Source organism: Misgurnus anguillicaudatus, chromosome 10 (assembly GCF_027580225.2).
Source record: "Misgurnus anguillicaudatus chromosome 10, ASM2758022v2, whole genome shotgun sequence".
Classification (NCBI taxonomy): domain Eukaryota; kingdom Metazoa; phylum Chordata; class Actinopteri; order Cypriniformes; family Cobitidae; genus Misgurnus; species Misgurnus anguillicaudatus.
Window position 1 is genome coordinate 31,036,599 of NC_073346.2, and position 27,128 is coordinate 31,063,726.

General features: G+C 37.3%; 4 protein-coding genes across 5 annotated transcripts in view; 2 read left to right on the forward strand and 2 right to left on the reverse strand.

Annotated features, from left to right (window-relative positions):
- Positions 1–224: 224 nt before the first annotated feature.
- On the reverse strand, positions 225–2,217 carry tmem42a (transmembrane protein 42a). The gene is made up of 3 exons (XM_055210859.2): positions 1,894–2,217; positions 1,411–1,557; positions 225–1,317 (listed from the first exon to the last, which is right to left on the reverse strand). The coding sequence occupies exons 1-3, from the start codon at positions 2,074–2,076 to the stop codon at positions 1,174–1,176; spliced, it is 474 nt and encodes a 157-aa protein (XP_055066834.2). The 5' UTR covers positions 2,077–2,217; the 3' UTR covers positions 225–1,173.
- Positions 2,218–2,316: 99 nt separating this feature from the next.
- On the forward strand, positions 2,317–3,896 carry kiaa1143 (KIAA1143 ortholog). The gene is made up of 3 exons (XM_073872370.1): positions 2,317–2,545; positions 2,752–2,895; positions 3,166–3,896. Exons 1-3 carry the CDS (start codon positions 2,438–2,440, stop codon positions 3,364–3,366), a joined length of 453 nt encoding a protein of 150 aa, XP_073728471.1. The 5' UTR covers positions 2,317–2,437; the 3' UTR covers positions 3,367–3,896.
- Positions 3,897–5,843: 1,947 nt separating this feature from the next.
- gpd1l (glycerol-3-phosphate dehydrogenase 1 like) lies at positions 5,844–16,740 on the reverse strand. The gene is made up of 8 exons (XM_055210860.2): positions 16,562–16,740; positions 16,047–16,224; positions 14,321–14,461; positions 13,157–13,295; positions 9,522–9,634; positions 8,660–8,896; positions 8,407–8,513; positions 5,844–6,661 (listed from the first exon to the last, which is right to left on the reverse strand). The coding sequence occupies exons 1-8, from the start codon at positions 16,603–16,605 to the stop codon at positions 6,565–6,567; spliced, it is 1,056 nt and encodes a 351-aa protein (XP_055066835.1). The 5' UTR covers positions 16,606–16,740; the 3' UTR covers positions 5,844–6,564.
- Positions 16,741–17,716: 976 nt separating this feature from the next.
- The window catches only part of osbpl10b (oxysterol binding protein-like 10b), a 56,098-nt gene continuing 46,686 nt past the window's right edge, over positions 17,717–27,128 (forward strand). For both annotated transcript variants that reach the window (XM_055210862.2, XM_055210863.2), the window contains exons 1-3: positions 17,717–18,138; positions 22,940–23,115; positions 26,099–26,178. In XM_055210862.2, the coding sequence (XP_055066837.1) occupies positions 17,933–18,138; positions 22,940–23,115; positions 26,099–26,178 (462 nt within the window). In that variant the 5' untranslated portion in view covers positions 17,717–17,932. The remainder of the gene's footprint in view (positions 18,139–22,939; positions 23,116–26,098; positions 26,179–27,128) is intronic.

Sequence of the window (27,128 nt, forward strand, 5' to 3'; positions counted from 1 at the left end):
AAATATCTTATTAGGGCCTTTTTAAAGGGAACCATCACAGTGACAGCTTTTGTACCTTTCTTCTAACAATGTAGACAACAACACATCATGATTTAAAAAGTTCTTTCATTTCAGAAATGCTGCTTTGGTTGCATTACATTAAAACACTACATAAATACAATGGAAAAAACTATTGCAAAATTAAATACATCTTTGCATGCATACAACAATTATTTTTTTAGTAAAAAATATATTCTGTATTTTGGGGAAATGTTTTTAAGATTTACAATCCCAGGATTTTATTGTTTGATCTTGTTCTTTATTTCTTATTCTTCAATAGCATGCCTTTAATGTTGTTTTATCTATGTTTTTTCATTGTTTGAAGTGTCATATGGCTGCACAACTTTAATAAAAGTTAATAAATGTGCTTTTTTCTATGAGGTATTTCACAGTTTTGATTATGGGTGAATCAATAAACACACAGTTATAAACTCATTTAGTAACCGGGGAGTGGTTTTCAATTTCATACAGTTCATCTATTGTCTATACATTCTAAAAGATGCTAAAATATGAAAACAGTAAAATACAAACAATTAAATTAACCAAGAAAGCACCCATATCTCACCCAACCATAGGTCATAAATACATTGCAACTAAATATTTTTATGTACAATAATTTCACTCAAGATGTGACTTTGAAATAACCTGAGATTGAAACAAAAGTATCTTAGAAGAAATTACTAAGATTAAAATATAAATTCAATGTGTGTCCAAACTTTTGAGTGCTAGGCTTCATTTTTGCCTATTTGATATTTAATACCAAAAACATCCTGTTTATCTCTTCCAAATAACAGAGTTATGCAATTGCACAGTAAATGATATATGGCTATAAGTAAAAACTAAAAAAAAATTCTATGCTTTGCATCTATTTGCTTTTGTTTCTTACAAACATCATATATTATAATGCACAGGAATGATAAAATATGAAAATCTTTTACAAACATTTCCAAAACAACAATCTGAGAAAAAAATTCTCAACACAAATAATTTCAACATACAGTTCTGCATATATCATCAGATGAATATATCATCTTTAAGTGTTTTTTATATAATTGACCTTCTTGGTTCTTTTTATTTCAAGTATCAGTTTTCAATAGTCTTGTTATTTGGTCTATATTTTTGCTTTGAGTTCTCTTATTCATCTTTCTTAGACACATTTTCCATTGGAGCCTGAGGAGTTGATCCATGCAAGACAAGAAGCCCCGTTAAGGTCAAAATTATTCCAATCCACCATAAATTGGCATGTGTTTCTCCAAAGATCACGTGTCCGAGGAATGCCTAGCAGAAAGCATAACCATTTAAACATAAAGCATACTGAATGGTTAATATTGACTAACAAATTTCTTAGATGAAGGTTTGACATAAACTCACAGAGAATATAAAATTTGAGGCAGTGGTGGTCACAGTGGCACGAGCAGAGGAAGATGAGTGCCGGAGGGCTTTGGCGAAGAACGTCCACATCACGGCGTTGCAGGTGAACAGAAGACCACCACAGAGTAGCCGCAAGGGTATATGTAACTGTATTTAGCAATGACACACATAAACCAGTGTTATATCACAACAAGTCATATCTGCATAATAAAAAAACAACCATGGATTTAATACATTAAAAGTATATTAACAATGTTTTTTGACACATTGATTACATTTGTATTACCGTAGTTTTACTACAAATATCATGGTGTAACTACAATATGGTTCCTGTATTATAGTACATTTCTGGTTAACATGGTTTTTACTACAAATACCATAATTAAAGTGTGATTACTATAGTAAAACTATGGTTCATTTTTGTAATGGATGATCTTAATAAAGCATTCACTTTAAATGCACTTAAACCTATGACGTTCTTACCCAGTCACAAATTGTGGTATCAAGCCCCTGATCCAAAGCGCTCCCCTGTTTTTCTGTCCATATCTTCAGCCCTGTCTCGCACACCTCCTTCAGATAGTCTGCACCCAGCGATAACTTTGCCGAAGATGATGCTAAAGCTGCCAGAAACCCCGCCAGCGACGCGTAAAACACCCCAGGCAACATAATTTCAGATCAAACCGACGGACTGAGAATTTATAATACATGCGTTACATTTACGCCTTCTTTTGCGTGTGAAAACATTGATACTTCCTACTAGGTGTTTTCGACTTCATGCGACGCTGCGCGTAACTAACGGCCAACGACATCAAAGCACCGCGAGAGCAGCTAGAAAGCTGTGCTCTCGCGGTACTTTTATATCATACGTGCCGATCGGTCTGCGCAGCGCCTCAATGGTGCACGCCGATTGGCCAATTACAGACGCGTACTGATGACGTCAATTTTACACGACTAATTCTTGTGTTTCCCGTGTTTGTAAAACATTTAAGCGTATTTACACTGCTAGACTGAATTTCGTTTAGACGCAATGAGTAAAAAAGGTAACGTATCATGGGTGAAGCCAGCGGAACCGTCTTTTCTGAAGAAGTTCAAGAAAGATGTTGGTTTTAAAGAAGGCCCGACGGTGGAGACTAAAGTAAGCGTTGATGTTCACATTGGATGCGTCTTAAAATATAGTAAGCTGCCTACTTAGAGAGCATTTTGGAGTTGTCTTCAGACGCACCAGTGATTAGCTGAAATGCTGTTAGGTATGCGGTTTACTAGGTTTTGAGAAAATGGCTGTAGAAGAATTAATGTATGTATGTATTACTTTAAGTTAATGTATGGATTTGTTAATTGCAGAGGCAGGAGATGCCGCAGTGTGATGGTGATAGTGGCGAGAGTGATAAAGAAGATGAGATGCCGCAGGTTGTGGTGCTGAAAAAGGGAGATCTCACTGCCGAGGAGGCTATAAAGCTCAAAAAAGACGAGTCACCTTCAAAAACAGGTAATAAGCGCAATGCATTGTTTATTTAGAGAAGAATCTAACGAAACACATAATGCAATTCCAACTCACTCAGTAACGTTTAAATTACAGTCGACCATAAATGAATAGATGATTGAAGGCTATTTTTCACTATTCATTATGCATCTATCAACAAACAGTTTTAGTCTGATTACCTTTTTTGTTGAATCATCAACCTTAAGTGATGTTCTATGACTATAATCAATGCAAAAAGTCATTAAACAATGTAAACTACACTGTCATTTTCTCTGGATGAAGAGCCCCCTGCAGATGGAAAGGTGGTCTTTAGGAAACCCGTCAAACGTTCCTCTGATAAATTTGAAGGCATTACTGCCAGCTCTAGCAAGAAGAAGAAGAAAAGTGATGATGCAGAGAAGAAAGAGTCAGGCGTCAAAGTGAAGAACAACAGTTTACTGTCTTTTGGTGGTGATGACGATGATGAGGAAGATTAGATTAGAGTCAAACATCATTCAGGGGTCAGTTTTTGTCCAGGACTGGACCTTTTAAATTCCTGACCTCCTCTTTTAAAATGTGTTGTATAGATATTTTGTAAGAGTGATCCATACAGCTTCATTTATTAAATAATTTTGTAAAACATTATTATGGGTCTCTGCAGGAGCATCATCAACCACAGATAGTGGAAAAGAATAAAATATAATTTCTGTTCTAAGCAACATGATTATTACTCATGAGACTTTGAACAGAATACATAATGAACGAGTGGATAACTATAGAAAAGTTTTGGGATGCAATATGATGAAATGAAACTCCCTGTTTGAGCCCATGTGATGTACATATATGGCTTCTATGAAGGAGCTGTTCATGTTTCGCCTCTTTGTCTATGGTGTTTTAGGTTTTTGTATTTTATCTTCTAAGTCCCAGATACTGGGACTTGAGGAATTGTATTTTATTACACATTGGTGTGTCACATTATGGAAGAAAGATATATGCTTTCTGAAATAAAAAATACTTAACCCCCTTTGTTGACTTGTGCTGCTATTCAAATTCTTAAATACAGTTTTTTTTCTTGTTTGTCTGTCACTCACCTATTAAGACTTCAAGATAAATAGCTTATAACACCCATCAGTGATTAAAACACAAAACAAAGACAAATATTGACTTGGATGATAATCGTATAACTCTCTTTTAATGCAGTTTTCTGTTCTTCATAGTTCTGCATTGTCAATCTACCCATCTAAATCTGCATTAAAATCTCAAAACTGTTGTTAGTGATTTTTATTTAATTACGTGAAATATAAACATGGAACGTTCATGCAGCCTAATGTTTTACACTGAAATGATTTTAATGTTTACAAAAGCAGCATTTTTTTAATGTCAGCCTTAATGACAAATGTTAGATCATACAACATGCCACAGTGTCAGCGCATTCAGAAGAATACAGGATGAGTTCATACATCAAAATTCAGTGCATTTAAATGATTTTAAAATGTCTTCACCCAATTGGAGTGTTGGATTGTGTACACTGTCACTATACTTTTAGTATTATTATTCGCTCATAACAGAGCACTTACATTATGAAAAAAGACAAAAACATGGTAAGAGCTAATCCTTTGTGATTTAACGTATCTAGAAGCACTAAAAAAATAATGGTGCTATAAGAGAAGGCCATTATGGATCCAAATGAAAGCTGCTCTCACAAAATGCTCTCTTAAGGAAAAAACATCTATAGATTTTACTCAATTATTCCTTTATCCTTTGAATGATAAAACTACAGATGTGTGACCTTGGACCACAAAACCAATCTTAAGGTGCACAGGTTTATTTGTAGCAATAGCCAACAATAAATTGTGTGGGTCAAAATTATTGATATTTAAATGCCAAAAATTATTAGAATATTAAGTAAATATCATGTTCCATATTTAGTAATATCCTACTGTAAATATATAAAAACTTAAGTTTTGTGAGTGGATGCAGTTGCTAAGCATTTCATTTGGACAACTTTAAAGGCGATTTTGTTTTTTGCAACCTCAGATTCCAGATTTTCAAATAATTGTATCTCAGCCAAATATTTTCCTATCATTACAAATCCTGTATTAATGAATATCTTATTTAAGATGACACATAAATGTAAATAAAGAAATTGACCCTTATGACTGGTTTTGTTGTCCATAGTCGCATATAAGATTTAAACGTCATCTTCATAGAGCTATGAAGAAGGTACTTGCACAATAACAATCATTCAATGTTTGGTGGTTAAACTAGACTTAAAGAGGACATTTCACAAGACTTTTTAAGATGTCAAATAAATCTTTGCTGCCCCAGAGTACCATATAGAAAATGTATTACAGCATGTTAAAATTGCCACTTTGTAGGTGTGAGGGAAAATGTGCCATTTTTGGGTGTGTCCTTTTAAACGCAAATGAGCTGAGCTCTGCACTAAATGGCAGTGCCGTGGTTGGACAGTGCAGATTAAGAGGCGGTATTGTCCCCTTCTGACATCACAAGGGGAGCAAAATGTCAATGAGCTATTTTTTCACATGCTTGCAGAGAATGGTTTACCAAAACTATAGGGTTGATCTTTTTCACATTTTCTAGGTTGACAGAAGCACTGGGGACCCAATTGTAACACCTTAACATGGAAAAAGTCTGAGTTTCATGATATGTCCCCTTTAAATATTACCTGGATTCCAGTGAAATTTTCAAGCTTAGATATATAACAATATAATATTTCAAATGTAACTCGATTAAAAAGTAGCGCCACTGACATGGTCCCAATGTGTCTTATCAAAGCACTTTAAAAGGGTGTTACTACAAAGTGAGATGCAAGAATTGGACCGCTTTTACTGAACATTGTGTCATGTACAAACCAGCCAAACAAGAAGCTTCTATGGAGTTGATTCAAATTCGTTGACCTTCATAAGAAATGCTCCAGACTAGTAAAAAGTGAAACGCAAATTTACAAAGAAAATCATAATCTGGTTTTACTTTAATCTAACACGTCCATAAAAGTCCTTACTTCTTTTTTAACAAATCCAGATACTTTTACATGTGACACAAGATCAAATACAAAGGGTGGTATTAATGCTGGTTCTCAAAGCACCAAGGGATTCTCAGTTACAGCATCTATATGCTGCAATGATCAAGCAATGCAACAAAGCTGTAATACACTACAGGCACATGATTATAACATTGGTGCTAGATGTGTCAGACTATATAGTTATGATCTAAGAGCAATTCTCTTGTAATTTTATTAAGACCTTAAAACCCATCTGTCAGTAAGGTGATATTGTGGACATCCACAAGAGGGCAGTGAGACAGTGAGAATATACTGTAGTTAAAAATACCAGCCCAACCGGTAGACAACACACAGCTTTGCATTAACTTACAAAAAAATCCCTTAATTCTTTGAGTAATCTGTTGATTACATTTAGTCACAGATAACAAGAAATCATTGTAGGTCGAAAGCAAACCCCTGAGTTTAACACGAAACCATTAGTGTATGTGGCCAGAACTGGTCATGGGACAAGAGAGAAACGTAACAAAATATGACATTGTATTAGTGTGAATAAAAGGAAAAACCAAAGAAAATGGGAAGCGTTAGAAGAAAATGGGAAGTGTTAGAGGTAGAACCACCCAGAGGAGAGAGGACGGAAATGGTGATATCTTGAGATTTCAGTCCCTGCAGACCCTCACAGGTGCTCTGGATGGCTCTGCAAGCAGGTGATCATTTCCTGAACCGGCTTTCCCTCAAAACAGATCTGGTACACAGCCACGAACAGGGGGAACCTGAGGAACAATATAGATAAAATATCACAAATGACCTACTTTGAAAATTCATCTAGACGAGAACATTGTGCCAGTGTCTCAACCCACAAAAGTTAAAATTTACTGTTGTAGTCACAAGGAGACAGTGTGCTAAATGATGAATGGTGTAATGTATCTCGTAAGTATGTCACAATGTGGTGTCCCCTTATGACTGATTTTGTGGTCCAGGGTCACACATAAACATGTCAGGTGCACATACAGCGCTTAATAAATTTATTATTCTAGAATTGTAAAGCATTTTAAAGCGGACTTTTAAAGCGGCACATTCAGCTTCTCTCAGAAGTAAAAATATAAATCAAGCTTAATTCAACCATTAAAACTTATATTTCCATTAAAGACTGCAGCTAAATAACTGTAATTGGGCATATAAATAAATAAATGTTTTTGTGATTAAGTAATTTAAATAAAAACAGTATATACACCCACCTAAAGGATTATTAGGAACACCATACTAATACTGTGTTTGACCCCCTCTGAGCTTCAGAACTGCCTTAATTCTACATGGCATTGATTCAACAAGGTGCTGAAAGCATTCTTTAGAAATGTTAGCCCATATTGATAGGATAGTCTCTTGCAGTTGATGGAGATTTGTGGGATGCACATCCAGGGCACGAAGCTCCCGTTCCACCACATCCCAAAAATGCTCTATTGGGTTGAGATCTGGTGACTGTGGGGGCCATTTTGGTACAGTGAACTCATTGTCATGTTCAAGAAACCAATTTGAAATGATTTGAGCTTTGTGACATGGTGCATTATCCTGCTGGAAGTAGCCATCAGAGGATGGGTACATGGTGGTCATAAAGGAATGGACATGGTCAGAAACAATGCTCAGGTATGCCGTGGCATTTAAACGATGCCCAATTGGCACTAAGGGGCCTAAAGTGTGGCAAGAAAACATCCCCCACACCATTACACCACCACCACCAGCCTGCACAGTGGTAACAAGGCATGATGGATCCATGTTCTTATTCTGTTTACGCCAAATTCAGATACCATCTGAATGTCTCAACAGAAATCAAGACTCATCAGACCAGGCAACACTTTTCCAGTCTTCAACTGCCCAATTTTGGTGAGCTTGTGCAAATTGTAGCCTCTTTTTCCTATTTGTAGTGGAGCCCATCCGCCTCAAGGTTGTGTGTGTTGTGGCTTCACAAATGCTTTGCTGCATACCTCGGTTGTAACGAGTGGTTATTTTAGTCAAAGTTGCTCTTCTATCAGCTTGAACCAGCCGGCCCATTCTAGAAATGGTTGTGTGTGAAAATCCCAGTAACTGAGCAGATTGTGAAATACTCTGACCAGCCCGTCTGGCACCATGCCATGCTCAAAATTGCTTAAATCACCTTTCTTTCCCATTCTGACATTCAGTTTGGAGTTCAGGAGGTCTTGACCAGGGCCACACCCCTAAATGCATTGAAGCAACTGCTATGTGATTTGTTGATTAGATAATTGCATTAATGAGAAATTGAACAGGTGTTCCTAATAATCCTTTAGGTAAGTGTGTATATATATTATTATTATTATTATTATTATTATTATTAGAAATACTACTGTGACTAAAGAGCTTACACATATAGCTGGATGAATCATTACAGAAACATAAAAATATTTTGGTAATCAATAATAAATGTTTAGTGCAGCTGTGGCACAAACCTTACATTGGGTTTTGCCATCTTTTCGTTATGCATTTAGATAACAGTTACACATACTTGTCTGCTAGGTTCTTCTGTTTAAGGATATGATAGACCTCGGCAGAAGTCAATGGTCCCTGAAGCTTTTGTCCATTTAACATTTCCTTCTCCAATTCCTCGATGCTCTGAGAGAGGAAAAATCATTCTCAATCTATTTTCTGCATCAGCACAAATGTACCAAATGCAACTTACTCCAATCCATAAAATATGCATTATTACCCAATCAGGCAAGTGGTGAAACACAGGAAATGGTCGGATCGATTTCATTTACCTTTCCCGTTCGGGCGAAAGCCTCGGCCACGCGACGGTTACGCCCTCCGTAGCAAGTGGTGATGAGGTCAGCAACGCCGCAACTCTCTAGGAACGTGGCTGATGATACAGAGCCATCCTTGCTGAAAAGTTTGGCGAAGGCGATCATCTCCATCAGTCCCAGTCGAATGACGGCTGCTTTGGTGTTGTCTCCGCACTGCAAACCATCACAGAACCCTGCACCCACTGCTACAATGTTCTTGAAGAGAGCAAAGGTATTATACTGTGCATGAAGTTATTTCATCAATAACAACAACAACAAATCTGTGTTTGAAAACCTCTTCCTACATTCCCAAAAAAAGATGCTTGGCAGAGGAATGCATGCACCTTGGAATAATGTGACGCATCATATTGTTTAAATGCATAAAACTGAACAGTCAGTGAAAAATAATGTTGAGCAGGACTAGATTTTATCCATTAGAGTTTTATTAGATAGTAAAAAGTGGGCTGTGATGATGGTATTGTTTTTTATTATTCTTCCCCATCTGTGTAACCTTTGTTACATCAGCACAAAAGTCATTTCAGGAATGCAGAGGAAGTGCTTTATTAAATTTCGATGAAAGATTATGAAAGCCAACGCTTTAATTTCTTCACCAGAATGCATGCTGATGAATCGTACACAATTACACCACGAACGTGGTTTAGAAAAGTTAATAAGATAAATTTAGATTTCACGCTGTCGTTATTCATTTCACAAGAAACATCTTACAGAATCTAATCTCTTCACACAGGGGTCTGAATCGTGCCCCTGCAGCCCTGCATCTCAGGTGCCAGAATCGAGTTATTTCCCCTGAGATGAGCATCTAGACATGACTGATATTTACCTTGAGGGCTCCACAGAGCTCCACTGTGTCAGCGTCATCCACCACAGTGATTCTGAAGTTAGGTGTTTGTAGAAGCTCTTTGAATAGGAGGCCATTCTCCAAGACCTTGCTGCCTGTGAAACATCACAAAAAGGTGCCTTGTGTCATTTTTTAAAAGGATCTCTTGACAGAAATGCAATATAATATACATAACTATATTATTGGTGGTGTTTAAAGACCTTAAAAAATGAACTGTATTGAATGAGCCCTTTGTATGTCCACACACTACAGGTGTTCTTACACGAAAATCGTCATCATGTTTCTATAGTAGCCCTTAACGGACAAACTGTTCTACAGGGCGCGTTTCGTCCCTATGTTGTCTCAGACGACGGCATGTTTTTCCTGTAACGGCTACCGTATGCGTTTTGAAATTGAGGGGTGAGCTGTTGGTTGCAGTTCGCAATCTCACTAATTGATGACGCTAAAATTTATACACACCACCTTTAAAATCTAACCAGATTTGATGGTACTTGCCTGTGCTAAAATCACGTGTTGTAGGTAAAAAGAGGCACTTGAGAATGCTATTCCGAAACCTGTGGGTGACGTCACAGGCACTGCGTTCATGTTTTATACATGTTATTAAAGTCACGGAAATAAACAACTTATTTTCACCATTGTGGTGTTTATCCGAGTAAAACGGACTCTCACTTCTGAAATGAGAAAAAAGGTAGGGCATGACTTAAATTTGTCGAATTGATTAGATCATTGGAAGTTGGGTCATGTTGCTATTTCATCTTTTTCTAGGCCTTGCCCTCTCGCCATTCCTCATGAAGAGAGTAAAGAGAGATATCCAGGTGGTATCCAAAAATACCACAATATTATAAAATTAAATATTTATAAATAAAATAAAAGTTTTTAATATTAATTTCATTGTGACTTTAAAGGCCACATAACAGACTGTTTCTGCTAATCTCATGTTTATCTTGAGTACCTATAGAGTAGTATTGCATACTCTTTATATCTCAGAAGAGTCATTCGTTTTAAAGGGACATTAGCCATTAGCATCGTGCTAAAAAATAACCAAAGAGTTTTGATATTTTTCTTATTTAAAACTTGACTCTTCTGTAGTTACATCGTGTACTAAGACCGACGGAAATGTAAAAGTTGCGATTTTCTAGGCAGATATGGCTAGGAACTATACTCTCATTCTGGCATGATATTACGCAGCACCTGAAACTAGTCCCCTGCTATTGAAAGTAACCAAGGGGACTATTTTCGGCGGCTGCGTAATATCATTGTGCCTGCTGCAGCCATGTTACGGCAGCTAAGTCCTTGATTATTAAGCCAGAACGAGAGCCACATCTGCCTAGAAAATCGCAACTTTCAACTTTCCGTCTGTCTTAGTACACGATGTAACTACAGAAGAGTCAAGTTTTAAATAGGAAAAATTATTTGGTTAACTCTTTGGTTCTTTTTTAGCACAATGTTAATGGTCTAATCGGATTCAATGGATTATGCTAAGCTATGCTAAAAGTAGGGATGCTCCGATTGATCGGCCGCCGATCGGTATCGGCAAATAATGGCATTAAATGACTAGATCTGTACTTGCTAGGGCTGGGCGATTTTTTAAAAAAAAATCGATTTACGATTCGATTAGATTTTCCCCCGCCCCCATTTAAAAGAAAATACTTGCAAACTGTACATATATTTAAAAATATATATATTTATTATATTTAATTAAAATGCATCAACATAAAATTCCCGTAAATCCAAACGAACTCCACACGACTGAAGTCGAAGAGCATTTTTTTGGAAGGAGCTGCTCTCTTTCGCCGGCTGTTTTTGTCATGTTGTTTGTGTATGCATGTGCTGCACTCGGGAGAGGGGAGGGGCAAAGGGCTGCGCCAAAGGGAGCGTGCTACGGAAACCCTGAAGGAAGATTTGGCAAATGCAAATTGTATGTACTGCGCTATACTGCAGGGGAGGAGAAAAAAATCTTTAAAAAAATTGATTTTTTGAAAATATGAATCGATTTGACCTACCAACTCGATTTTAAAATCAAATCGATTTTTTCCCCAGCCCTAGACTACTTGCTAAATTTGCAGATCTCGTGAACCGATCTTTCTGTTTACGGCTGCAATTAGAGACAATTTTTTTACGCAGTGCGAGCATTTTTATAACCGTTGCTCATGTGCGACGTGCAGATTTGTATTTCTCTCTCTGCCTTTACAGAGATGTGTGTATTTTCTAGGAGGACGCTTTGGTCAACATAAACCTTTTTAAAGAGATAATAAATATCTCTTTGCAGAAGAAATATTTGCTGGGCTTATTTATTTGATTCTCTATTAAAACAAAAATATACCTAATTACTGCAATGATATAACAAAGGCAACATCTGTGATATTTTTTTATCTAGAAAAAATGTTAACAGTTACAGTCATCAAAGAGCTTGCATATCAGCTTTTTTTAAAAATTGGAATCGGTATATCGGCCGATCACAAAGATAACAAATCCGTAATCGGTATCAACTGCAAAAATCTTAATCAGAGCTTCCCTAGCTAAAAGTGGTACCGCCAGATCAGGAGTTCGGCTGAATGGATTCCAAAACGGTAAAAATCAAATGTTCAACTCTAGGGGAGCTAGAGTGTCCCTTTAACAGATTTATAAAAGACAGATCAGCTGTATAGCTACTTTCTGAAAAAGGCCAAGCTCCTGGAGGCGTACGATGGGAGGAGTGAGTCACGAGCAGGCAACACACACAAAACATTATTCCACTATCTCTGGAAAACTTATGATTCACTACATGTTCATGTTGTTTACATTATATGAACATACTAGGGATGCTCCGATCAATGCCGATCTCCACTAATAATACGTTGCAGATCACTATTCTGAATCGGACAGCCGATCTTATTACAGCTATTTCTTGTACTACGGCTTTTGATCAGTAAGTCCTTATCGATCTAAAATCACTGTTAGTTTGAGTCGTTTATAACATGCATTTGAAAAAGCAACACTCGTCAAACATAATTATTAAACATATTCTTTATTATCATGAAAATACCTGAAAAGGTTTGAAGAACAGAAATATAAATATATCCTTCAGCCATTTCATGGAGCTGCGTGTCATCACAGCTGCGTGTGTATTGTTCTTCGTCTACAGCGCATTTTGAGTTTCTGCACGAGAGCGCCCCCTGGCTTTTGGATGTACCGGCATTTCACCGTAATTCATTGAGAAACATAGCAAGCATGACCGGCCGATCGATCGGAGCATCCCTAGCACATACGTGACAATTACCAACAAAACAGACATTTGTTTTACTAACCGTCTGCAACTCATGATTGTTTTATCACTGGGACAGCCCAATTTCAACAAAATCCAACGTTAAACAAACACACATGCACAACTTCGCTTCTACCCCGGATAAACAAACTACATCCATTGTTAACAAGCTTAAATTTCCATTACACTTTTTTTTCACATTGATTTTGTGTCAGCTCTTGGTTGGTGTGTTTGTGTGCTGTTCCGGGTGAAGTGCCCATATAAGGACTTCCACTGTACTTCCTGCACATCTTATGTAACAGATTCAGTTTCATTTTCTGAAACTTGTACAAACCCCGACAAAGTGCATGCATAACCGTTGCAATTCACTCACCGATGGTGCTCTCACAGAACTTCTCAGCTGCCACTTCATTGGCAATATTTGCTCCCATTAGGACACTTACATCGAAGCCCATTTTTTCCCTGATGATGTCAGAGATGAGCCTTAATCCTTCAGGTCCTTCATCAATACCCTACAGACACACGGGACGAAAACATTGAGGAGCCCATCAACATAATTTTCTCTTTTAATGTAGCATTACGCTGTTGTTCCCGTGGTGGCCTTTGGAGGAACATTTCTGCCTAATGACCCAAAAAATGAGGAGAAACGCAAAAGCAGAACAAAAATAATAAAAAAGGTGAACGAGTACACCAGAACTGGTTAAAAATCTAAAAGAACAGAACAGAGGACCCATACCGGTCAATATGTTTCAGAATATACGACACTGTGAGAAATTCAATTAGGCTGCTACTCAAACAATGCAGCAGAGGAGATAAATATAAAAATGATAACTACAGAGATGAAGTGCCTAGCGGCACAGCCAGTATCAAGGAAGACAAACAGGCACCATGAGATAAATGACATTTGAGGAGTTTGCCAAAAGCTTGTATAACAAGCCTTATTTTTTCTCCAATTGTAGGGCTTAGTTATGTTTAGGTTGGTGCTGAGGAAAACCCTGACATCAATTTTTATTTCATTATACAGTGTTTTAATAAAGGAAAATGTGACGTCACATGAGGCGTTGACTTGCATGATAACATTTATTCCAAAACAAAGAGATATCTGTCATAAATCATCAAGATATGAATTTTGGTCAATATCATCCAACCGTAGTTTAGAGTTATGGTTAGGGTTTAGAGAAAAAAAAACACTTACATTGTGAAATGTACAGATAAATAATTTGTTGGTCCATTTTTGTTTCGGCTTTCTTCCCAGAATATTCTTCGGCATGCATCATCAAGCATTATCGTAACATTGTGACATTGTTATTACTCGAGTTTTGTTGGTTCATTGCGAAAACGGAGCCAAAACCGAACAGTGCCAAATGCAATTTGTTCATAAAGAATTTAAAGAGCAAACATTACGGCCAGCAGTTCCCGGAATAAAACAAGCTCTTTCTTTAAGCACCATAGGTGTTGTGAATCCTCAATCAGGTTGTAACCAAACAAATCTCTTAAAAGCACAACATTAATTTGGGTTACTGCGAGGAGATCTTACTTTGATTAATGTAATCCCTCTTGCTTTCTCCGAGACGCAGCCAACCATCTCGTCGCACAGCTTTCTGATGAACTGGTGAGGTACTACGAATACCAGTAAGTCGGCACCGTCCGCAGCGTCCCGTAACTGCGGCACCGCAACCTGCAGGAAGAAATGCATTAATCTGCCAATTATTTCTACATTAAAGGTGCAGTGTGTAATTTTTAGAAGGATCTCTTGACAGAAATGCAAAATTATATACAAAACTATATTATCAGGGGTGTATAATGACCTTTCATAATGAACCGTTATGTGTTTATTACCTTAGAATGAGACGTTTTTATCTACATACACGAGGGTCCCCTTACATAGAAGTCTGCATTTTGTGCCGCCATGTTTCTACAGAAGCCCTTAACGGACAAACTTTTTTTACTACGTTGTCTCCGACGATGACATGTTTTTCCGGTGATGGCTACCATAGCTTCTCTGTGTGTTTCAAAAGCGAGGGGTGAGCAGTGGACTGAGCCGTTGGTTGCAATTCACAACATTACCACTAGATGCCGCTTAAATTTACACACTGCACCTTTAAATCAAGCTGCATTAAGACTTTATTGACATTTGATGCATGCCATTAATAATCTTGTGCAGTCTGACATTAAAAAAGTGTCAGTCGACAGATAAAATTCAGAGACTAAAAATCATTTAAAGATCACCTATTTCATTGCTAAAAAACAACGTTATTTTGTGTATTTGGTATAATACAATGTGTTCGCCTGGTTTATGGTTAAAAAACACATTGTGCTCCACATACCGTACATTTTTGTAGCTCCAGATTTCACTCCAGATTTTCACTGAAACGCACAGATTTGAAAAGCTCTGTGTCCTCGATTGGCCAGCCCAGCTAATCTGTATGTTGTGATTCGGCTGAACACCTCTGACATTAGCCGGAAATTAGATCCTCCTTACCATGTTTAAAAGATTCGGTTGCTAACAGGAGTTAAAGCAACACTAAAGACTTTTTTCTCTGTGCTCCCCCTACAGGTTAGAAGCGTAATTGTTCATTACCACTGTCGTAAATACTGCAGCATAGCTGGCTCTGATTGGATTGTAGGTCTGCCGTAAAGCAAGTTTTTGTAGTTTTCACTCGAACAACAGGACCACTACCCGACGGTCTTTAGTGCGGTTTTGGCCGATAGAGGGCTGCAAAGCGAATGTGAAAGTGCCATTCACCCTGTTTTGAGTGGATGAACCACTGAAACTTTTTTGAAAACATTATTTTAAGGTAAAAAAAACTCTTTGGTGCTGCTTTAACTTTCAGGCTGTGAGTCCGAAGCAGGAGGAATTATGATAATGTCGGTCTTTACTACATCACCAATTCCAGGAAGTAAACTGTTGCTTACAATCCGTGTGTTTGTTGTAGTCCAAGAAAAGAGATTTAAGTTGGAGACTATAACTCGCATCTTCGTTTACTTTGGGGTTTGTACCTTTTAGATATCGTTAACATATACTTATACACACTTACACACCAAAGGAAATTAAAAAATGTGAATCGGACAATAGGTGCTCTTTAAACAAAGACTAAGCTATTGCAACATTTGACAGTCACAGCGCTATTCTGAATAAGTATAGTTGTGAAGTTGTATAATTTAATTGTATGGCCAGTTGATCTGCAGATAGCTAGTTAATTTTACTGAAACCGCAGAGGATGTTATCATTTACTATACATTATCCCATTACACACGCTTACCACATTCTCTGGAAGTTTGTAACCTGGAAGATACTTGACGTTCTCATGCTCTGTGTTGATGATCTCAGACAGCTTTTTGCCATTGACCGTTTCTTCAAACACCCACATCTTAACTGTAGTGGCAAAGTGCTGCAGTTTCTGTGCATTGGTGCCAATAATTCTTGCAATTGCAGAGCCCCTTGGCACAAGACAACATAAAAGTATCTTTAATCAAAATGCCAATATGCTCTTAAACAGAAGTTAACTATGTAATTTCATGAAATGTTTACAACTCCAAGATGTTGCTTTGCAAGCTGCAGCCAAATTCAGTAAGGGTTATGCAGCATGCATTACTTTATATCAATACAATTAGGACAGTAACCACGTGATTTTGTTCAGAATATCACATATGATTAATATATGGACCTGAATATCTTCGGGCTCTAAGACTGCTTTACGCCATATGTTCGACTGTAAATAATCCCATTACCCATTACATATTGATCATAGCTAATTTATTAAACATGCACACTCACCAATTTCCTGAACCAACGATACAAACTTTCAATGGGGCAGCCATGACCACGTATGCTTTTAACAACCCGCTGAATGCTTTAAGTAAAACGTAGTTAGTGTACAATAATGCAGTTTGTCAGAGAAGAGCTGGTGGGAGGAAACGTGCCCGGCTACTTATGATTGCGTCACAAGCGCTATGAAGTCTGGGAGTTGTAGTTTTTAACCTTAGTTGATCATTTTCATGAATGACGCGAATAAATTCATTCAGTTTGTTCAAATCATATCGACACAATATTCTTGGAGCCTTCACAAGGACATATTCATATATGAATGTGAATGAATGTATGTGTGTGTAATTATTACGTATATTTAACCACACACACATACATATATTAATTAATTATATTTTTATATATAATTTTTTAAAATGTAATAAATATATACACACATGTTAAATGTTATATATATATATATATATATATATATATATATATATATATATATATATATATATATATATATATATATATATATATATATATATATATATATATATATATAAAACACACAGCACACCCCCACCTCATGCCAAAAATCACTTTTATTTTGTATGTGATTTATAATTTTTTTACATTTATATATAATATTGAATATATAAAAAAGTAATAAATATATACACACATGTTAATCAACGTTATATATATATATATATAACACACAGCACACACCCATATATCATGCCAAAAATGATCACACATGGCAGAAGTACTCAGATTTGACCGTATTGTGTATTCTATTATTATTTTTTAATTACAGAAATAAAATATTTAAAAATTATTCTAGCTTTTATGGAAATGTTAAGATTGTTTGTTTTTTAAGGTATACTGATTTTTGTATGGAGGACATAATCTGCATACATTAGAAAACGCGTGCGAGCGTAATTTTAACGAAATGTAGTCTTTTTCGTATTTCATTAACTTCATTATTTATCCAGTTATTGTGTAATTTATTGTGTTATATATTATTGTAAATACATAAATATTGTGTATATTTAGATTAGTAATTACTTATTCTTCATGTATTTATTTATTTATTATAATTTTTATGGCCTGTACGATAGCGAGGGGGCGTGGCATCAAATTCACTTCGCTCTGGATTCCTGTTGGTGGAGACCTGGAGGGGGTGTGACCACACGCTGGTTCCAATGGAAAAATAGAGAAGCCCATTAAAGAGTCCAAGGCGAAACAGCTCGGAAAAAATGAAACTACTCTCCAATCCTCTTCTCTCCATACGGTCATCACATTCAACAGTATTTTTGCTTTATTTTTGGAGGCGTGCTGTCGATGTTGAATCGTCACACTGCATGATCCCTGTTTGAGTTTGGAGAAATCATGGAACATTCACTGAACGTGTCGCAGTCAGGGAGCAGTAAAGGAAAGTGGTCCGGGAATCCCGCACAGAGGCAGGCGAGAAGCGGATCGTACAGTCCTGGATCAGGGAGTGGGTCGGACAGCGGTGTCCAGTCTCAAACCCAGAGGAGACACTTGGAGGGGATTTTGAACAAATACACCAATTTACTACAAGGCTGGCAGAACAGGTAACAGAGTTGTAGTTTAAAGTAGACTTTACACTAACTTTTAAACCAATACTACATTTTTATCATCAAACACAGATGGTCCAGAATGATATACATTTTTCACATATTGGATGTTTTTGTTCATTTCATTATATTACATCCAGTATCTGGATAGGAAATGAAGATCATACAAGAATACAAGGAACGCGTTTTATTTCGCTCCATTATGTATGAATGTAAACAATATGTTTCATCATTGTAACATCTGATTCGATTTTCGCCTTTGATCTGGAGCAGATTCGATCCAGCGCTGTCAGAATGTTTAAAAGTATTATAGCAAATTTTGGTAAAGTATGACAAGTATAAAAATTCAGTATATATAGGATTATGCGAATGTGTATCAGTTCCTACGTCATGCATGAATGCGTGGACAGTGCTGTCCCGTGTCAAGTTTTGGTCAAACATGACGTCACTTTGAAATCATTCTGCATGTTGTAGAGTCTTAAATACTGAAGATAGAAAACAGAAATAAAGATAAATGATGCTGATCACACATTTCTTCAATTCAGTGCCCCCCTTTGATGTTCTGTTATTATATTATTGATATTATTATAGATTCACATTTATTCATTTAGCTTTTATCAATAGCAACCTACAATTGAGACTGCATGTAACATTTTGTCTAAAACAGCTTGTATAGAAACTGCATTAATATGCCATATTGCACGTTACATCTTAATAAAATCTAGTTTAAAATGCATAACAGATGGTTGAGGATGGTTTGTCCTGCATCTTAAAACCAGACATTAGTGGTCTGAAAGGTCATCATCACTATGATATTGCCCTTTAGTAAGATGTATCTTCTCATAATAAGAAAATGAGGATGTTTATGATACAAAATCTGAATGTGAACGAGCCCTCCAACAGCTGAGCTATGCAAAACACCCCAAAGCATAAGCTTCTCATTGAGAATTTCATGCTTGTGCGTGCTGCAGCGTTGAGCGTGGTACAGCCCACAGCTCCTTCATCTGTAAGACTATGACTCATCCGTGATGGGAAATCCCTCACATCCATAATGTTGTGCTCATTCTGTTGCTTAGCCAAGCGATCGATAGGGGAACAGGCCGACCGTATAACCAGCCTCAGGACAGCAGAGTTACTCACCCTCTGCAGTGGCTGAAATAGCCCTCATGTTAACCCCAGCACTAGTCCCTGTTCACTGCTTAATGATTTGCGGGTGTGAAAATGCATGAGAAAGACAGAGTGATTTGCCCGCCGCCCAATACATTGACCTGATGTGGATCGACCTGGGAGAAAATAATTAATGGGATTTAACCACTACGAGAGTCACTGTCACAAACTGAATGAATTAACAGCCAAACAGATATGCGTGGCCGTGGAAATGTGTTAACACAGAGCTTTCGGGAATAATTATGTCACATTATTGGCATTCAATTTTGGTGCTGCAGGCAGTATGATGGTCTGTTATAGATTAGATCTATTTCTGTATGTGATCAGTGTTGTTTGACAAACAGTATTATGGTTGGTAATCTTCGGCAATGCATGGAATTTGGGACATGCATGATACTGTGGAATTTTTTGAGTAATATGAAAATGCAATGATATAGATATGCCAATTATTCAGTATATACAGTGAGGTTAAAAAGTATTCACTGAAAAACCTTAAAGAAGTTTAAAATAATATACGTGGAAATTTCTAGGTCACTAATCAAATAAGCTTATTTATGAAATTGACCATATAAATAACCTTTTACAAAGGTTTCCTTGCTTCCGAATTAAAAAACAGGATTGAATGGGAATGAAAAATTATTTAAGCAATTTTGAGCGTGGCATGGTTGTTGGTGCCAGACGGGCCAGTCTGAGTATTTCACAATCTGCTAAGGTACTGGGATTTTCACGCACAACCATTTCTAGGGTTTACAAAGAATGGTTTGAAAAGGGAAAAACATCCAGTATGCGGCAGTCCTGTGAGCGAAAATGCTTTGTTGATGCTAGAGGTCAGAGGGCCGACTGATTCAAGCTGATAGAAGACTAACTTTGACTGAAATAATCACTCGTTACAACCGAGGTATGCAGCAAAGCATTTGTGAAGCCACAACACGCACAACCTTGAGCCGGATGGGCGGATGGACAGCAGAAGACCCCACCGGGGACCACGCATCTCCACTACAAATAGGAAAAAGAATCTACAATTTGCACAAGCTCACCAAAATTGGACAGTTGAAGACTGGAAAAAAATGTTGCCTGGTCTGATGAGTCTCGATTTCTGTTGAGAAATTCAGATGGTAGAGTCAAAATTTGGCGTGGATCAATCATGCCTTGTTACCACTGTGCAGGCTGGTGGTGGTGGTGTAATGGTGTGGGGGATGTTTTCTAGGCACACTTTAAGCCCCCCATTGTTTAAATGCCACAGCCTACCTGAGCATTGTTTCTGACCATGTCCATCCCTTTATGACCACCATGGACCCATCCTCTGATGGCTACTTCCAGCAGGATAATGCACCATGTCACAAAGCTCAAATCATTTCATATTGGTTACTTGAACATGACAATGGGTTCACTGTACTAAAATGGCCCCCACAGTCACCAGATCTCAACCCAATAGAGCATCTTTGGGATGTGGTGGAACAGGAGTTTCGTGCCCTGGATGTGCATCCCACAAATCTCCATCAATTGCAAGATGCTATCCTATCAATATGGGCCAATATTTCTAAAGAATGAAATCTATTCAATCAATGTATAAATGTGCATTCATCTTTGCCATGATATATTCATTTAGTTGAACAGTGGTATACACTGATAAAAAATAAAAATTAATGGCATTAATCAAAACACTTACTTTGTTATATTAATGACACTGTCATTGCTGCGGTATAATTGACGCCGTCGCTTAACATAAGCATGGTCCTGCGCGATTTTCGTTGACTTTGAGTAAAATAATGGAAAGTTTTTCATAAGATCCCCTGGGGTCAATGTGTTAGAATCACATAAACTTCACAGATGCTGTCGGGAGAACAAGCGCCCGTCTCCCGAGTGCATCTCGCATTGGATGTTGATGACTTACAATCTTTCCCGTCACAGAAAACATCCACGATTTATCAATGCCATTAAAATATTATTTTGCTTTTGTTTGTTTGTTGATCACGAAGTACAAAGTAGATGAGGAAAACTAAGATTCCGTGTACTCAACGTGCCGCCATTGTTTGTTTACATTGCGTGAATGGTGCGCTGTAATTTCTGGAATGGATTTATTGCGTTCTGTAGAAAAGGAGGAGTGGCGCGTATATCGCGTTTTGGGAAAAAGGGAGAAAAGATGACAGAATAACACTGCGGATATTGGATTTTGCATAAAATTAAGAATTTACTTTTAAATACTGACCTGATATAATATTGATTTTGGCAGTAACTCATTTTTTTCAAAAATGGCGTTTATCGCGTTTTGGAACCAAACTCTTCATATATTTATTTATGTTTATATATTTATATACTTATGTATATATACTGGATTTTTTTGTAAAAATGTTAAGGAACTTTTATGACATACAGTACATCACCAGTTCATATTTGTGCTCGTAATCATACTTGCGGATGATGATACTACTTCAATACCAACAAATTTGGCAAAAAAGTGTGCAGTGGTCACATCTTCTGCCATCAAAACAAATGCATCCATCGCTGCTTTCATCTTGCCATTTTTAGCTGCTTTTTATAAATAATGATCTGCCTTTGGCTTTCAGAGATCCTGTCAGAAAGATAGCAGAAAAGTGAAATTGACAGGACAGCCTGTTGTGTGTCACTGTTGTGTTAAAACACCCAAACTGTGTGATTACAATCCATTCCCTGCAGAGTTATGGTGTTGTATACGCACCTCTCTAGTTAGCTTTAGATGTGGGGATGCAATGCATCATGGTTAATGAGGAAAGGAGAAGACATTAATAAGTGCAACCATAAACCTTTTGTTTTGGGCCATTTACCCACTGTATGTTTATGTCAAAACAGCCTTATTTTACTTAGGCAAACATCAATATTGCTGTCACTATTGGATTTCAACAAGCCCTAACCCTAGCTATTACATTTTTGGCATGCTCCTCATAAATTTGCAATATGGTTTAAAGGAAAACACCACTGTTTTTCAATTTTTACTATGTTCTTACCTCAACTTAATTATTTTTTTTTCAGTGCGTGCACTTAATCTTTGTACAGCGCCTCGTGAATGTGTTAGCATTTAGCCTAGCCTTAATTCCTATGGCTCCAACAGGAATGAATTTAGAAGCCAACAAACACTTTCATGTTTTTCCTATTTAAAGACTGTTACATGAGTAGTTACACGAGTAAGTACGGTGGCACAAAATAAAACACTTGTTTGGAGCCATAGGAATGAATGGGGCTAGGCTAAATGCTAATACATTCAAAAAGTGCTGTACAAAGATTAAAAGTGCACACATTGAAAAAAGATTGGTATGTATTAATTCATCTAAGATCAGCTAAAAACAGTAAAATATTGAAAAACGGTGGTGTTTTCCTTTAAGAGAGACTTATTTATATTTTGGGTTAGTACGCAACCACTCAGAACTGCATTCAATTGCACTAAAACACCTTATCTAAGTCATATAGCAACCACAAGATAGTAAATCACTCCCAGGAACATCCTTGTTAGCTATCATTATGTTAGCTTAAAACACCTCATCACTAGACAGTGCCTTGGCAACCACCCACAATACAACAGGATTTTGGCAGCAACATTTTGTAGTCTAGTTAGCTATATGTTACCATTATGTTCTCGCTGTTTTGTATTGTGCAGGTACTTTGTGTTAGACCCTGAGCTTGGCCAGCTGCAGTATTTCATCAATGAACACAGTAAGAACCTAAAGCCACGAGGGTCCCTTCCCCTCATCGGTTCCTCGGTGGCCCCAAGCGACGAATTTCCCTTCATGTTCACAGTCTATGCTGCCAATGGAGATCATTTCAAACTGAGAGGTGAGAAATACAGATGCACCTTTCCTCTATTTTAATCCACTGCTTTCTAAAAACATCCATATTTGTGTCTAATTTAGTGTCCTGATTCCTTCTCACACTATGCACGCACTGTCTTATACGTCTCACAATGTGCCTTTATTAGTAGTTTCTCTTTGATATTGGACGTCCCCCCATGTGGCCCCTTTCATCTGTGCTTTACTTGTCCCCGTTCACACATTCGTTTCCGGCAGCATCTTCCACATCAGATTAGATCCCTATCCTCCGTGCTCTCTCTCTCAACCCTTTCTGTTTCATTGTTCCTCTTTTCACGGTTATCATTCACTGTACGCCACAATCTTTTACAATACCCTTACATCAAAATTCTCTTTTGGTCCAGGGCAGCTCTGAGAACTCATTTAGACTGTGTCAAGAGTTTACAGGCAAAATGCCACCAGCCAAATCGGTCATTTGTAACAAAGGCAATTTTGAAGTGATTGCGATAGGATGAATTTTGCTGGAAAAAAGCCATCACCTCCAGCATTACGGCCAGCAGTTTGACAGCTTCACCACGGAGCTAGTCTGCTTCCAATGTTCCAGCTTTCTGAAATGATAATCTTAAGGTGCTATTTTTCTCATTTCACACCTTTTCAGTCTTACCCGTGTTTAAAGGCAAGATAGAAATTGAGTTTTGTGTATAACATGTATACAAGACTCTGAATTTACAAACCCTGTTTTAAAGATGTCAAATCAGTATTATTATTTTTCTATTGTGTTGTTTTTTAACACCTTTTGTGCCACAAACAGCCATGCTTTATAATTTTTAAATGTTTCAGAATCATTTTTCATAAACATCAAATCTTTATTGGATTGATTCAACCATTTTCTACATCTGTGCTTTTGAAGTCTGTGTAAAGTGATATTAAATAAGTGTTCTGAGTTTGTCACACTACAGATAAATGTGTTATTAATGACCCAGCCGGATGTGAATGATAAAAACCAGCAAGTAAATAAATAAATGTGGGAAAAATAAGCAGCATTCTCTGCTCTCAAATGCTGGGGGCGTGTCCGCTGTCAGTGCTGAAACCACGCCTACTCGTGGAAAAGCTGCCATCTCTAAACTTTAAAGAGGACATTTCACAAGACTTTTATAAGATGTCAAATCAATCGTTGGTGTCCCCAGAGTACATATGTGAAGTTTTAGCTCAAAATATTATATAGATAATTATTATAAATCGCCACTTTGTAGCTGTAATGTGCTGTTTCTTCTCGTTTTTGTGCCGTGTCCTTTTAAATGCAAATGAGCTGATCTCTGCACTAAATGGCAGTGCCGTGGTTGGATAGTGCAGAGTATGGGGCAGTATTTTCCTTCTGACATCATAAGGGGAGCCAAATTTCAAATAACCTATTTTTTCACATGCTTGCACAGAGTGGTTTACCAAAACTAAGTTACTGGGTTGATCTTTTTCACATTTTCTAAGAGACCCAATTATAGCACTTAAAGGAGCATTTCACTTGTAGAAACATTAATCTTTATTGAAAGTGCGTCATAATTGTAGTCGAAATTGAAAATACATTTCGAATTTGGTGCCTACTTGACTGAGAAAAGGGGTGTTTGTAGTCTCACCCCCTCAACAAAGATATTGGACTTCCTGCTTTCAATGATGCAAAATGATGATTTTTACATCATTGAAAGAAGGAAGTGCAACACTGAAATCTGTATTTCTCCTGTCTCAGCGGCAACTGAAGAAATTATGCACGACCATTTAAAACATGACTGGGGTTCTACCTATACAAAGCTTAATGCAAATGGGTGAAGTGTCCCTTAAAGGGACACTCCACGGTTTTTGAAAATATGCTCATTTTCCAGCTCCCCTAGAGTTAACAATTGTATTTTATCGATCTCCGATTTTAGCCGATCTCCGGGTCTGGCGGTACAACTTTTAGCATAGCTTAGCACAATCCATTAAATCTGATTAGACCATTAGCATTGCGCTAAAAAAATAACCAAAGAACTAAATATGGCTAGGAACACTCTAAAAAATATTGGGTTGTTTTTAACCCATTGCTGGGTAACTATAGGACAGAAAACATTTCTGGGTTAAAATGACCCAAATAACGGGTTGTTTTAACCTAACTGCTGGGTTATTGTTAATCAACCATGTTGAAACAACCCAGCAGTTGGGTTTAAACAACCCATTATTTGGGTCATTTTAACCCAGAAATGTGTTCTGTCCTGTAGTTGCTCAACCCTGGGTTAAAAAACCCAATTTTTTTAGAGTGAACAACTATACTCTAATTCTTGCTTAATAATCAAGGGCTTTGCTGATGTAACATGGCTGCAGCAGGTGTATTGATATTACACACTGCCTGAAAATAGTCCCCTTGGTTACTTTCAATAGCAGGGGACTATTTTCAGGCGCTGCGTAATATCATTGCTCCTCCTGCAGCCATGTTACGGCAGGAAAGTCCTTGATTATTACACCGGAATAAGAGTACAGTTCCTACCCATATTTGCTTAGAAAATCGCAACTTTTAATCTTCTGTCGGTCTTTGTACACGATGTAACTACAGAAGAGTCAAGTTTTAAATAGGAAAAATATCGAAACTCTTTGGTTATTTTAGCGTGATGCTAATGGTCTAATCAGATTCAATGGATTATGCTAAGCTATGCTAAAGGTGGTAGCGCCAGACCCGGAGATCAGCTGAATGGATTCCAAAACTGTAAGAATCAAATGTTTAAGTCTAGGGTAGCTGGAAATGAGCCTATTTTCAAAAAAAGTATGTAAACACCCCTGTCAGAGCGTTTTTACTATATTATGAAGACATAATAATAAGGTTAAATCTACATTAATGGGCAAGGATGTTACAGGCAAGTAAAGCAGTTATAGAACTTTGTAGTGTGTTAACCAATTACAAAGTCGAGCACACTTCTTTTTTTAATACAGTTATACTTCTGCCCTATTTTTTTGGGTTCACTGAATTACATTAGTGTGTCTACTTATAGCTTGTGATGCCCGCGAGCAGCAGATGTGGATGACCCAGCTTCAGCTCTGTGCCCGCCGCCACTCAGACAGCAGCGCCAAGGTAACCCAATTACTTTCAACTTGACAATCTGTCATCTCAATTACTTTCTTATGATTTTGATCACTTGACTATAATTATACACCAGCTTTCTTTGCTGTAAGTGCCCCTTTCTGTATCTGGCTTTGCCTGTCTGTGTGTCTCACATCCTTTCCTCTGACCTATCTAAGCACTGTGATGGCAAACTGGCTTTCTAGTCTTGCTGGTTACTTTCTACACATTTCTTCAAGGAGGTTCATCACATTAGATATAAGACCCTTTCTGGGTTCTGGCAAGTTTACAGTATATGGATGATTGTATAATTTTTCAGGTACATTTGATGTTTAAAGTCAGTTTTCAAATGGTTATATTTTGTATAATTTGGTACTCACTTTCATGGATCATAAGATTGTAAAAATATATCTTCTGTATTACGGGTCTTATATAGCAAAAAATTATGATTTCCTGTTGTCCGAATTAGTCTCAGTTCTGTTGATTTTAAGAACTGGTTTTAAGGTATAGCTGGCAAGGCAAGCATCACTTTTACTTTTGGTGGGTAACTGGAACAGCATTGAGTTGACCTTTGTAAGAAGTGATCACATTTGAATCTAGTTTGATATAATCACCCACATACACAGATTTTGTTAAAGTTGTTATAATTTAGTGAGTAATACATGTGCAGGCAGGCGTATAATGAGCTGCAACGGTGTTCACCTGACCTGGTTGTGAAAGTGTTTCATTTGTGTTTCGTCCATGTGGCATGATTTATCTTTGACCAAAGATAAAAACAGTTAGACAGGTTAAAGATAAGAAATGTTTTTTTTAGATTCAGTTTAGTACCATGTGACAAAAACACATTAAGCTTCCTTCTTATTTCCCACTATTGTTTGGCTGCGAGCTGTGACCGGTGATTTTTGTGTTTAACCTTTGCTGAGTTAAACTTTAAGCAGGTCATTGCATATTGCCTCAAGATA

Coding starts and splice junctions, on each gene's coding strand:
- tmem42a (XM_055210859.2), bottom strand. CDS start 2,076: ATGTTGCCTGGGGTGTTTTACGCGTCGCTGGCGGGGTTTCTGGCAGCT. Junction 1,558..1,893: donor ATACCACAATTTGTGACTGG/GTAAGAACGTCA, acceptor TGCTAAATACAG/TTACATATACCCTTGCGGCT. Junction 1,318..1,410: donor CCTCAAATTTTATATTCTCT/GTGAGTTTATGT, acceptor GCTTTCTGCTAG/GCATTCCTCGGACACGTGAT.
- kiaa1143 (XM_073872370.1), top strand. CDS start 2,438: ATGAGTAAAAAAGGTAACGTATCATGGGTGAAGCCAGCGGAACCGTCT. Junction 2,546..2,751: donor GCCCGACGGTGGAGACTAAA/GTAAGCGTTGAT, acceptor TGTTAATTGCAG/AGGCAGGAGATGCCGCAGTG. Junction 2,896..3,165: donor ACGAGTCACCTTCAAAAACA/GGTAATAAGCGC, acceptor TCATTTTCTCTG/GATGAAGAGCCCCCTGCAGA.
- gpd1l (XM_055210860.2), bottom strand. CDS start 16,605: ATGGCTGCCCCATTGAAAGTTTGTATCGTTGGTTCAGGAAATTG. Junction 9,635..13,156: donor GTTCTGTGAGAGCACCATCG/GTGAGTGAATTG, acceptor GATGTTTCACAG/GCAGCAAGGTCTTGGAGAAT. Junction 8,514..8,659: donor CTTTCGCCCGAACGGGAAAG/GTAAATGAAATC, acceptor TTCCTCTCTCAG/AGCATCGAGGAATTGGAGAA.